The sequence below is a fragment of the Mastomys coucha genome, chromosome X, assembly GCF_008632895.1.
Source record: "Mastomys coucha isolate ucsf_1 chromosome X, UCSF_Mcou_1, whole genome shotgun sequence".
In the NCBI taxonomy this organism is placed as follows: domain Eukaryota; kingdom Metazoa; phylum Chordata; class Mammalia; order Rodentia; family Muridae; genus Mastomys; species Mastomys coucha.
The window spans coordinates 137,401,254-137,414,833 of NC_045030.1; the positions used below are offsets into that span (position 1 = coordinate 137,401,254).

Consider the following 13,580-nt stretch of genomic DNA (forward strand, 5'->3'; position numbering starts at 1 on the left):
ATTGCTAGGAACAAAAGTTAGCATAGCCATTATGGAGAACAAAATGGAGGCTCCTCAACAAAAGAAAAACAGAATTTATAATATCTAACTGTCTCACTTCTGGACATATACACAAAAGAAATGGAAATCAGCATAGCAAAAGGATATCTGCACCCAGATGTTTATTGTGGCATTATCACAATAGCTAAAATACAGAATCAACCTAGGCGTCTATCAACAACACATGAATGGGTAAAGAAAATGCAGTGAGTATGCACAATGGAGTAGTGTTCTGCCATTAAGAAAATGAAATCCTTCACTTTTGCAACAAAACGATGGATATGTAGGGCATTATGTTAGGTGAAATAAGCCAGAATCAGAAATACAAGTAAAACATATTCTCTTTCACAGCACAGGCTTTTTTTCTTTTTGGTTTCTCGAGACAGGGTTTCTCTCTATATCCCTGGCTGTCCTGGAACTCACTCTGTAGACCAGGCTGGCCTCAAACTCAGAAATCTGCCTGTCTCTGCCTCCCAAGTGCTGGGATTAAAGGCGTGCACCACCACTGCCCAGCAAGCACAGACTTTTAAGAGTAACCCAGATGCAGAATTGCTAGAGTCGGAGGGGAGGTTAGGTACATAGAGACTGGATTTCTATAGTGCTTGCTATATACATGTAATGAAGTAGTAGTAATAGGGAGCACCTCTTGTCCATTGTTTGAAAGGCAACATGAAGAGGTACTGTTAACATAGCCTAGGGACTGATGCTCCCTCACAAGACCTAGTTGGCATATGAGGCAAACTGGCTTGATCTACACTACTTGGCTGCCCAGGTTCCAATCCCTGCTAGTCTGACTGTTGTTGGGCCCATGCTTTTGGTAGTAACTGTTAGCTAATACACTCATGGTGATAGAGCCGTTGTTCCTTTTCTCTTTAAGGGGATGCTTTATATGTTCTGATGGTTGGGCGTGCCTGTTTTCTCCTTCATGAAATGTGGCAGTCCCTGATCAGATTGCTCAGGGTGTTTTGACAGCACAGAAAGGAGAAACTGAGGTGAGCAAGAGTCAATATCGAGATTGCTTGAGGGCCTCCCAAAGGGAAGAGCCATCTAGTGCCATCTGAAATGGCTCTGTTGCAACTTCCTGCAATTTCTAATGCTTCTTGAAATGAGCAAGTCTTTCACCTGGAAAGCGACTTTGCTATTGCTTGGATTCATTCCAGCTTTCCGAGGTTGGGCTGTTCAGTAGGACTCAAGGCTGGAGGGCTTTAGACTGTCTTCTGCATTCTTAAGACACAACTCTTTGGGAGTTGAACCAGGCCCAGGATTTTTCCTGGAGGAAGTCAGGTCAGATAGTAGGGCTTTTATGCCCTGATGACGACAATACAAGCTTTTATCATTGGAACTGGTCGGACTAAGGAGATTGGCTAGTTTGGAGCTGTGATAGAACTAGGTAAAGAATGGCATTTTGCTATGGTTCTATTTTCAAAAGATATGTATGTGAATGGCTGGTGCCTGTGGTAGTCAGAAGAGGTCACTGGATATTCTCGAACGGGAATCATAGGCTGTTATGAGCCACTGTGTGGGTGCTGGGACCAGAAATGGGGTCCTATTTAAGAGCAGTCAGAACTTTTAACCACTGAGCCATTTCTCCAGCCCATACACTACAGTTCTTGTAGAGCGCATGCATTTCAAGTAAGGGACAATGTGACAGTGTGCTGGGGCCGGATTGGCCCAATGACTTGCATATTGTGAACAAAGATTATAGAAATGAGAAAGAAACAAAAATAATCACATTCTTGACTGGTGTTCTAGGCCATGGACACTCAAATGGCCCAGAAATATAGTTTGTAACTTACAAAGAGGACATCGTGAGTCTAATCTTCAGGAAGGCCCGGTTTTTAACAAGGAGCAATTCTTTCTAAATCTCAGCCCAGAACTCTTTTGAAATACAAATATAGCCATTTTTAAAATCTCTAGAATGCCCACTGATAATTGTTATTTTATATGGAGGCTGCTGGGATCTTTGACTTGGGAACCGCTGCCCGGATCTGAGCCTTTGCAAAACCATAATGATGGTGACATTTTCCGTGCTAATCTCTTTTTTCTTGTTGGTATCTTTTCTGACTGTTCCTTAGGCACATTTCCCTCATGGAACCTCTCTTTGCTTACCTGATCTCAGGAAGAGTCAGGACCCATACATTTAAACTGTCATAGATCACATTTCTTTTTCTTTTTCTTTCTTTCTTTTTTTTTTTTTGATTAAAAGCTTTTATTAAAATCCGATTAAACAAGGGCCACAGTAAAACTGCTAACACTGCATTACGGTATCTTGAGCTTCCTGCTGGCACTTGGTGGCTTCTCCTGTGTCTGGCAGGGGCATCCTAATTTACTTCAGAGCCACGGTCATGATATAATACGCATATACATGTTTATATATAATACAGGAATATATAAACATGAATAAAATAATATATAATATATGAACATGTATATGTGTGTACATATAATATTGTATGTTATATATGATGTATAATATATACATATGTATTATACATAATATATTACTGTGTAATATTATATGAATAGCACTATCCTAAGCACTAGCAGCTGCTTTGCAATAGTCTACTCTCGGCTCTCACTCCTTGAACTTTATCTCCTTCTTCGGGCTAGAAGTCTAAGTCATAGTATTTTTTTTTTTTTTTGATATTTTCTTTATTTACCTGTAAATTTCTCCATTCCCAGTTTCCCCTCCAAAAAACAAAGAAACAAACAAAACCAGCAAAAACAAACCCCTGTTGCCTCCCTCTTCCCCATGCCTGCCACCCCAGAACTGGGAACAAAATATTAAGGGAAGAAATACATGGATAGCATTGCAAAAATCCAGCTCTGAACACTGGCAATTTACGGTAACTTTATGTATGTTTTCTCATTTGTACATTTTTTTTCTTCTTGTTTAGATTCAACTGCTCATTAAAGCAAACCATCTTACCAGCATCTTTAAATCTTTCAGAGAACACTGATAAAGAGCTCAACTCTTTCTGGGATAGTGCTTAGCTGCTGCTCTTAACCTTTGAACTAGAATAAACACTGGATAATTTCCCAGTGAGATTTGCTGACAACCGAATTCCTACCAAAGGCTGCAGCAGCCTGTGGTACCCTTTGAAAGGGGAGAGATGAGTCTTCAGTGGTTTCTCTTCTGATGTCTTTCCCCCTATAGCAGAGGCCTTCTTCTAAAGGGACACTTCTGAAGTGAGAGATGTTACAAATGGAATGAAATCTACTTTCTACTTCTTTACAACTTATGAAAACTAGGGCATTTGTGCAGTTGGGTTGCCCAATATCAGTATCCTACCGGGTCCACTTCCATAGTGGTGTAAATATACAACCAGGAAATTCCAGAGCAGTGGGTAGGATTCAGAATGCGTTAGCTCTGGCTCAAGATGTGGGAGACAGTATAGTTCCCACTCAGGCCATCTACTTAGACCCTTAGGGAGGGGAATCAAGGTATTTTCTTGGGGGTGCAGAAGTAGGTGGCATTAAAACCAAACCTGCTACCAGCAGCTGGTGACAAAAAAGTTAGAGTTGATGATTTCCATTCTTGCTAGGAAATGTCACTGACCTCAGTGAGCACACTGAAGCCCTACATTAGATGACAAGAAAATCTTTCACCTTTTTCCCCTGTCACTAGGAATAATCAGCTGCTAGATACTTAGTGAGACAACTAGAACTGCCTTAGCAGGTAGAAAAAGAAACTGTGTAGAGTCCATGTGTGTTCTCTCCCCTTCTAGGGATGGACTAGATGTGAGCATACATCATAAATCATTTCAGAGTTCTTTTCTAGTTGGCTTTGAATGGAAGGTAGAAAAAGAAGGGAGGAAAGAGAGAGAAAGAGAGAAAGAGAGAGAGAGACAGAGACAGAGACTGAGACAGAGACAGAGACAGAGAGAAAGGAAAGCAATGATGCTGAGCCCTATTGTGTTATTCTGTTTCAACAATGGAGTAGAATTTCAGAGCTAGAAATTCCTTGCTGTCCTACCCTGATCTGTAGAGACAGACTCACAGAGCTGGCAACCACATTAGTCACCATCAATCCAACTTCCTCATCTTTTAAATGAAGAAATAGAGGCTCAAGAAGGGGAAAGAAGTTACCCAAGTGATAAAAGTCAGTCCCAGGATTAGAGTCCTTGGTTTTTATTTTTTATACTATACTACCATTCCCTTTATAGTCAGCCACTTAAAAATTTATGACCTAATGTAGCCCAGTAGACAATTTTATATTCTTAAAAAAATCCTCAGTGGCAGAAATTCTACAAATTCTAGTGTCTTTCTATCACTTTGAGAAAGTACAGGAGAAAAATTAAATTATAAGGAGAAAGATTTACTTTGGTTAATGGTTCCAGTCAATGGTTGCTTTGTTTTTCTTTCTTTTTTTAAAAATAATTTTTTATGTATATGATTATACTGTAGCTATCTTCAGAAACACCAGAAGAGGGCATTGGATCTCGTTGCAGATGGTTGTGAGCCACCATGCGGTTGCTGGGAATTGAACTCAGGACCTCTGGAAAAGCAGCCAGGGCTCTTAACTTCTGAGCCATTCTTCTAGCCCCTAGACAATGGTTTCTTGATCTTGTTACTCTCAGCCTGTGGCAGAACAGCACAGCACAGGAGCAAAGAGAAAGAAAAAGGGGATAGGATCCCATAATCCTTTGGTATGCTCCACAATGACTTAATTTCCCATTCAGCCCCACCTACTAAAGGTGCCATTCCCTTCCAATAGCATCATGGGCTGGAAACCAAGTGTCTAATATGTTGGCCTTGGTGGGGACATCTTAGATCTAAGCTATAGTGCCCCTATGCTAATATATTTCATTGCCATTTATAGTTAGAAAACACTACCAAATAGACAATTCAAAAGTCTCTTACTATAACATATAGCCACCACTATTTGGTTCTGTCCATAGTGGAAATGAATAAGAGTTGTTTATTATTTCCTACAATATTTGAGAAATGTGGACAGCCTTTGTGAAAGCACATATATCACATAGACATATATGTACATGTATCAAAAAATTTAAGCTCATATAGGCTAAATGTGGCCTCATAACAAACAATACCAGAGAAATAGCACATAGGAAGGAAGAAAAGACTTAGGCTTTATCATTGTTTGCTTTCTGCTTGGTAGCATCAAATTGATCCATATGTAGAGGGTAATCTAGCAACTAAACATCCAAATTCAGAGATACTCACTGAACTAGTCCATATTTAATCAGACTTAGTTGTTTATACTGTTTCTAGAAATGATAAACAGGTTCATGAGAATATAAGTCAAAACTGAGTATTTGCTTTGGCAGGAGCGAGGAGAGACAGATATGGTGTATGTCTGAAACCCCAGTACTCCAGAGGCTGAGGCAAGAGGAGTGGGAATTTGAAGCCATCCGGGGCTACACAATGAGACTTGTCTAAAACCAATGAGCTCAATCTAAGTCGATCTCATGGTAGAGTACAGTTACTCATCTCCACTTCATCAAAAGAATACCCCTTTTTATAAACTGAGCATTATAGTGCACTTCTGTAACTCCACGTACTGAGCTACAGAGACAGGAGGGCCAGCAGTTCAGGGTCGTACTCTGCTACACAGTCAGCTTTAGGCTAACTTTGGATACTATAAGACATTGTATCAAAGACAAAATAGCCCTTCTCTTTCTCTGAAGGTCATATTTGCAATAAAACCCTAAAAGTAGGGAGGAAGATGTTTGCATTGTTTTCCTCGGAGAAGCAGATCAACTTTATTTATCCTGAACATAAGTGAGAGGCCAAATTGAGTAGAGAATTGTGTATATATATCCCTGGAGGTTTGCTTACGGAGGTAAGAAAATGGATGCGATTTTTTTTTTTTTTTTTTTGGTTTTTCAAGACAAGGTTTCTCTGTGTAGTCCTGGCTGTCCTGGAACTCACTCTGTAGACCAGGATGGCCTCAAACTCAGAAATCCACCTGCCTCTGCCTCTCAAGTGCTGGGATTAAAAGCTTGTGCCATTACTGCCCAGTGGATGCAAATATTTTACAAACATTTTCAACCAATAGCAAGAAAGTCATCAAATAGAGTAACCTAATCTAGATTACTGGCATTCTGTACCCTAAGACTGCAAACAGAATTGCTTTGGAAAGAAATCAGTTGAACAACTGACTAATGCATATTCCATAATGTACATTCTCTGAGGCAAGCATGTTGTTTCATAGGGCTTGCAATGGGCTTCACATCACTGGGACTTCTCCAGAAACCCAAGGAAGCCCCATTGTAAAGCAGTTACTCACGGCAATGAGCTGGTAGGAGTTGTTCATCATGGCGATGAGCATGTTCAGCAGCACTACCAGGGAGATGACGTTGTATGTCCCAAACATGGTCGCTCCCACAAACTCGGTGAACTCATGTCGGGCCTTCACATTGGTAACATAGAGATTTAAGAGGCCAAAGACAGACCAGAAGAGTGACTGAAGGGTTTCAAAGAGCCTGAAAGAGATGCAAGAACAGGTTCGTTATCTAAGGAGAGTACGAGAAGTGAAGAGACATGAGGTGGCCTATAAAAGGGCAGTCAGATTTGGGGCAGGTAGATGGGCCTGCTCGTGTATCTCATGTATTTTGGTCTCTTCCCTAACACATCAGCATAGCCAGGTCATTTCATTTGGACACTTGGCCCTTCTACCTGGAATATTAACTTTCCCCTCTCAGTGTAGCGCTAACCTAAAAAATGCTCTCTCAGAACTTATCTCACGGGCTATTTCCTCTGTCAAACGCTATTTATCACTTTCAGACCATGGCATCTATTACCTTCCTAATGATTCTGGGTCAGTAAAAGCAGAGTATAGAACATGGAGCTTTCCAAGTTGGAGAAGGGCTGGAAAGATGTCTCAATGGTTATAACGACTTGCTGCTCTTCTAGAGGACCCAAGTTTAGTTTCTAGGAATATGTTAAAACTGTCTGGAACTCCAGCTCTGGGGAATCTGTTTCTTCTGGCCTCTATAGGCACCTGCCCTCATATGCACACCCTGACATAAACACACACACACACACACACACACACACACACACACACACACACCTACAGGTAATATGGAGCTTAGGCTATACTACACCGTGTTGAAATCTCAACTGACATTTGCTTCCTCTCACTCACTGGGTAAGCATTAGGGCAAGTTGCCTTTCCTCTCTACCTTTGTTTTGGTCCAGGGGATAGAATATAGAGGCCCACAAATATGATCGATATTGCTGTGTTGTACCTGAGACCAAAGCTCAGATACTACTAAGTTCAGTGGAAGAGCATGATGAATCTCAAAATAATAAGTTATGTGGATTTTTTTCAAGACAGGGTTTCTCTGTGTAGACCTGGCTGTCCTGGAACTCACTCTGTAGACCAGGCTGGCCTTGAACTCAGAAATCCACCTGCCTCTCCTTCCCAAGTGCTGGGATTAAAGGCATGTACCACAACTGCCTGGCAAGTTATAAGTTTTAATGATATAAATAATGCTTAATGTATATATGTATATAAGTTTTAATGATATAAATAATGCTTAATGTATATATGTATAATATGCATTAAGCATTATTAAGAACTCAGTCTTTATGCATGCTTTATAAGTTTTTTTTTAAATAAATTGACAAGATCTCATTGTGTGGTCTAGACTGGCCTCAGACTCAATGAGATTCGCCTGCCTCTGCCTCTTGATTGCTGGGAATAAAGGTGTGCACCACCATGCTCTGACATGTTTTATACTTTTATGAATGCATTATAATCATGGCTCATAAAATTTTACTGTGAAAAGCGGCAACGTTTCCATTGTAATAGGTGCTACTAATCTATAAAGTCATGCGGCACTGCCAAGAAATGGGAAAAACAGGTAATTGGGGCCCTAGAGACATAGCCAAGAGATGCTTTTTAGATGATAACTAGAGGATCTCAAAAATCTGCCGAGGAAATAGTAACTTTTTTATAAATGAGAAGCCAATAAATCAAAGGAAGACTTTCCTCTTATTGATGATGTTACATACAGAGATTCGTTGGCTCAAGGACACTGAACTAGTAACTGCTGAGCCAGAATTCAAGGGCAGGTCTGTGTGATCTCGCCAAGTCGTTACATCAGTCTCTGTGAGATGGCTTCACAAATTATTGCTTCCTGTTTTAGTCTCCATTCATGGGACTCTACAAATGTCTGCCTACAGCAATCCAGTGCAGTCAGCTCATGATGGCACATCAGGCATTTCCCAAGCAAGAAAAATGGCAGAACACAAGAAAAACTACTCTTAAGAATGAATATACTTTTTTTTTAGTTTGCTCAAAAAATGCACTGTTCTTCATTTGCAAGGTAGAATCTGGAGTAACAGGAGTTTATTGTTGTCCTCAACCACACAGTGATTTGGAGGGTAGCCTGACCTACATGAGACCCTTATTCAGAGTGGGAAAAAAAAGTTATCCTCACACTTTTTTTCCTGGAGATAGAACCAGGACTCTGTTCATGCTATGTAAGTCTTTAAACACTGAAGTCTACCCCTAGCTCAAGAATTTGCTGTCTTAAAAAAAAAAAAAAAGAACTTATCTCATTGGATTGCTTCAGTTCATCTGTAATGTACATATATAATTTCATAAATTTGTGGGATAAAATTTTGATACAGGGAGATTCTATTTGATGACCAAATCAGGTTAATTGCCATCTTTAATGCCTCTAGCATCTGTCATTTCTTTGTGGTAAAACATTAAAATCCCATCTCCTAGCCAGTGTGGAATATATACTGTTCTTATCTAGAGTCATCCCACTGAGGACAAGAATACCAGGGCTCTTTGCTCCTATCTTAGTACAACACCTTTCCCATTGGCCAAGCTTTCCCATCCCCCTCTCTCCTACTCTTTCCTCACCTTTGATTGGTGCCAGTCAGTTCTAGTACCTGACTTCTAAGAGCTTACTTTTATCCCCATTTCAAAGCCTATATTTTGTTTGATGCAAGTAAGTACTAAGTGACGAGACATTTGAAAATTGACAGTGAGATGGGAGTCTATAGTTCAGGGGCCATGACATGAGAAGCAGAGGTTATGCCAAGTGCTGGGAGTACAGATCTGTGCCACTGTACTGAGCTTACGTGATGCTGAGGACAGAGCACAGGCTTTGTGCATAGGATGCAGGCACTCTACCAATGGGACCTGCATTCTCAGCACCTCTTCTGAATTGCCCAGAGATTGGAAGTCAGAGCTAAGCAATACACTGTATCACACAGCTCAGCAGAAGGTTAAAAATAGGGAGCTATGAGGTCTAGGAATCTAGTTCTGCTATCAGGGCACAGGCAGGGCTTGGTGGTGTTTTTTACACATTAGAAGCCAGGACCATATATAACTCCACAGAACCAGTTATCTTCCCATATTCCTGGTACAAGGGCAGATCAGAGCCTATATGTCTGGATTGATATCATGGCTCTGCCACTTAGGATTTATGCAACTGGAAGTAGCTTGGTTAATTGCTTTGGACCCTAATTTTTTTTTTAAAGATTTATTTTTATTTATTTTATGTGTACACTGTAGCTGTATATAGATGGCCGTGAGCTATCATGTGTGGCTGCTGTTGATTTCAGGACTTCTGCCGGCCCTGCTGGCTCCAGCCCACTGGCTCTGGTCCCGCTCGCTCCTGCGTAATTTACTGTAGCTGCCTTCAGATGAACCAGAAGAGGGCGTCAGATCTCATTCCGGGTGGTTGTGAGCCACCATGTGGTTGCTGGGATCCGAACTCAGGACCTTCGGAAGAGCAGTCAGTGCTCTTACCCGCTGAGCCATCTCGCCAGCCCTGGACCCTAATTTTTCATACATACAATGGGCAATAATAAGACTGACTACCTCATGGCCAGGGTGGGAGGATAAATTGTGTTTGCTCACATAGACCCGATTTATAAGACTACTTAGATCTCAGAGCACTGGCAAACATTAACTAGTTTTATTACTACTGTTAAGCCTTCTATCCTCAGGTTCCTAACATTCCTTGTAGCTTTTTGAGTCTTTATAGATTATTATTCATTTGTGTCTCTCGTACTACATAGTTGTGACAAGAATACATCTGCTTCTTGCGTTTTATAATTTTTATATTGGCCAGTGAGATGGCTCATCAGCTAAAGCTGCTTACCATCAAACTTGATGACCTGAGTTTGATCCTCAGAACCTACATGGTAGAGAGAGAAAAGCTCTCGTGTGTTGTTCCACAGTACACATGCTCACCCACACATGTACACACATGAATACAATACATAGGTGAAAACATAAGGCTTACAGTTTTGACATAGACACCTTTTATGTATGATCTCCATATGTATTATTTGAATAGCTGCCCCATTGTCCACCTAGCAAGGACAAAGGCTATCTGACAAGACTACCCAGGCTTTGGGTGAAAATCAATGTCATGCTTCATAATTTTCTGATGACACAGGACTGGGAAGGATAGCTAATAAATTGAAATGAAGAATCAAGATTAAGAAAGAAAGTCATCCTCTGATCTCTACACTCAGGCTGGGGCGTATGTGCCCCCCATCCCGTGCAAAATGTAATAAAAAAGGTTTGAAAACATTTCAACAGTGGATGCAATGGGCTGAAAGTAGCAGAATATGAGAGCCATGTATAGCTTTGCTCTTAAGCCGAGTGTCCAAGTGCTGGAGGAGCAATAGGGAAATAAGCCAAGGGGTTTTGCTGAAAACAGGCTTAATGTGATTGGTAGAATGGCAAACATGGATAGACAATTTAAGTCACCTATGGGGTAGAAATAGAAGTAAATGATAGACAATTAAGAATAGGATTGCTTCACGTCCTTCCATGTTGTAAATGGCTTGTAGAACTGGTGACTTTAGACAAGGTCAACCAAACTCCCCAATGTTTATTTCCTAGTGTTATGGCATAATTTTTATATGATATGTTACCACTGGGAAACATCTGAGAGAAGCTCCATAGGTTTCTCTTACATTATTTCTTACGGTTGCACGAATGTAAATCCAATTATCTCCAGATTAAAAATGAGAGTTATCACTGGTCTTCATAGTTTCAATTATTTGATGGGTATTTTGAATACCTTTAGGTCCTGGGCTGATGTATGGTAAGTACAAACCTGCTTACAGTGGGAGTCTCTGTTTGGTGGGATAGAGACAGATGACTAAGATACAGAAGGTTGCAAATTATGGAAGCCATGTGTTTACAATGCTGTAGGGCAACAGAAGAAATCTCCAGCTGAAAGAGGGTAAGAAAAGGTTTTAGAATGAGTGATACTTAAAATTTAGAAGGATGGAGAAGAGTTTGCCAAACTGGCGAGATGGGTGTGATGGCTAATCTTGGTGGTCACCTTGACACACCTGGAAAGAGGGAACATCTTGGAAGACTTGCCTCCATCAAACTGGCCTGTGGGCCTTTCTGTGAGGATATTTTACTGATTGCTAACTGATGTAGGAGCTTCTAGCCCACTGTGTGTCATATCATTCCTACTCAGGTGGGCCTGGATTATTTAAGAAAAGTTGTGAAAGCCAGAGCCTGGTCTACAGAGTGAGGTACAGGACAGCCAGGGCTATACAGAAACACCCTGTCTTGAAAAACAAACAAACAAACAAAAGTAACAAAACCAAAAAACAAAAAAGAAGGAAAGAAAGAAAGAGAGAAAGAAAGAAAGAAAGAAAGAAAGAAAGAAAGAAAGAAAGAAAGAAAGAGAGAAAGAAAAATTTGTGGAACATGAGTCTGAAGCCAAGCCGACAAGAAGCAGTTCCCCATGGTTTTTGCTTCAGTTCTTGCCTCCAGGTTCCTGCCTTGAGTTCCTGCACTGATTTCCTTCAAGGATGGAGTGTGACTTGGAGGTGTAAGATGACATAAATCTCCCCTTCTCCAAGCTGCTTTTGGTTAGGGCCATTTCTTACTGCAACAGAAATCTGACTTGAACTGTGGGGGCAGGCATTCCAGGCAGAGGGAGAACTGCATTATGTACAAGACCCATGCAGCTGAGACAAGAAGCTTGCATCTCTGGGGAGCAGAAAAATGACTATGAAGGAAAAGTGTGTAGAGGCTCATGTTCAAATTTTTGAGCCCCTGCATGATATGGTAGAAGTTGGGTTTATAGAGGAGAATGGTATAGACTGGATAGGCATGAAGCTGGGGTTGGTGAGATGATACTTGGGATTTCGATACAAGTTTCCACAGAGTGTGGAGAGACATTATGAGGGGAGACAGGACTGCAGGCAGGGAGACCAGTTAAGAGACTGTTGCTATAGTCCTTAGGATTTAGGCCTGAACCTAAATAGTGTTTCTCTCTGTCTCTCTGCTTCTTCATCTCTGTGTCTCTGTCTTTGTCTCTGTCTCTCTGTCTCTCTCTGCCTCTCTCTGTCTCTCTGTCTCTGTCTCTCTGTCTCTCTGTCTCTCTGTCTCTCTCTCTCTCTCTCTCTTTCTCTTTCTCTCTCTCTGTGTGTGTGTTGTAGGAGCTTTAAAATGTAGAACTGTCAGGGTGAGTGGAAATACTTGGTGTTTCATGAAGAATAGTGTAAGCATGTCAGATGACTTGTAGGATTCTGGCTGCTGTCATTTAATGAGCTGAGGAATTAAAGGGAAAATAAGTTAGAGTGACTACAGAGATAAGTGATTTACTTGTGGACAGTCTGTGTCTTGAGAAACATGTGGAATGACTAGCCATGTATTCTCAGGAGGCCTCTGTAGATGAGTGCCTAGATCACTGAAAACAGATGCAGGACTTCGAGTTATCATCTTTACACTTCCCCCCTGTATCCCACACAAATGCTATGGCCAGAGCAGGATGTTTTCCTAACTGACTCTTCCAAGAGCGATGAAGGTCAGGCACTCCCAATACAGAATACAGAGCTCAGATCAACAGCAAACATTGTTGCCATGTAGTTGTTAGCAAGTGTTCATCACAAAGCACATCTCAAGAGGAAAAAAAAAAACTTTGCCACATTTTAAAGCACAATAGCAATGGTGTTCCTTGAGAATCATAAGGAAGGTATGTTTTGTTAAGCAGACACCAAACTTTTTATGAGGTATCTAAACAAGCTCATATTCCCTTTCATTAAAAAGCTGTCTTTCTCAGGAGCCTAGCATAACTGTCCTCTGAGAGTTTGCACCCAGCAGCCAATGGAAACAGATGCAGAGACCCACAGCCAAACAGATGGAGTTCGGGGAGTCTTGTTGAAGAGTTGGGGGAAGGATTAAGTGACTCGGAGAGGATAGAGACTGTACAGGAAGACCAACAGACTCAACTAACCTAGAGCCTTTGGATCTCTCAGAGATTCAGCCATCAACAAAAGAGTGAGCATGGGTTGGACCTAGGCTCCCCACACATATGTTGCAAATGTGTAGCTGGCTCTTTCTATGGGTCCCCAAACAACTGGAATGGGTGAGGTCCTTGATTCTGTTGCCTGCCTGTGGATCCTGTTCCCTTAACTGGGCTGCCTTGTCTGGCCTCAGTGGGAGAGGATGTGCCTAGTCCTGCAGCGACTTTGCCAGGAGAGGGTATGATACCCAGAGGGGGCTCCCTCTTCTAAGAGAAGGGGAGGGGGAAATTGGGGGATCTGTGTGAGGGGGTACTAGTGGG

At 41.4% G+C, this 13,580-nt stretch overlaps 1 protein-coding gene across 2 annotated transcripts in view; it reads right to left on the reverse strand.

The window, feature by feature from the left end:
* The window catches only part of Trpc5 (transient receptor potential cation channel subfamily C member 5), a 280,600-nt gene that overhangs the window by 28,267 nt on the left and 238,753 nt on the right, over window positions 1–13,580 (reverse strand). For both annotated transcript variants that reach the window (XM_031368947.1, XM_031368945.1), the window contains one exon: window positions 6,293–6,488. In XM_031368947.1, the coding sequence (XP_031224807.1) occupies window positions 6,293–6,488 (196 nt within the window). The remainder of the gene's footprint in view (window positions 1–6,292; window positions 6,489–13,580) is intronic.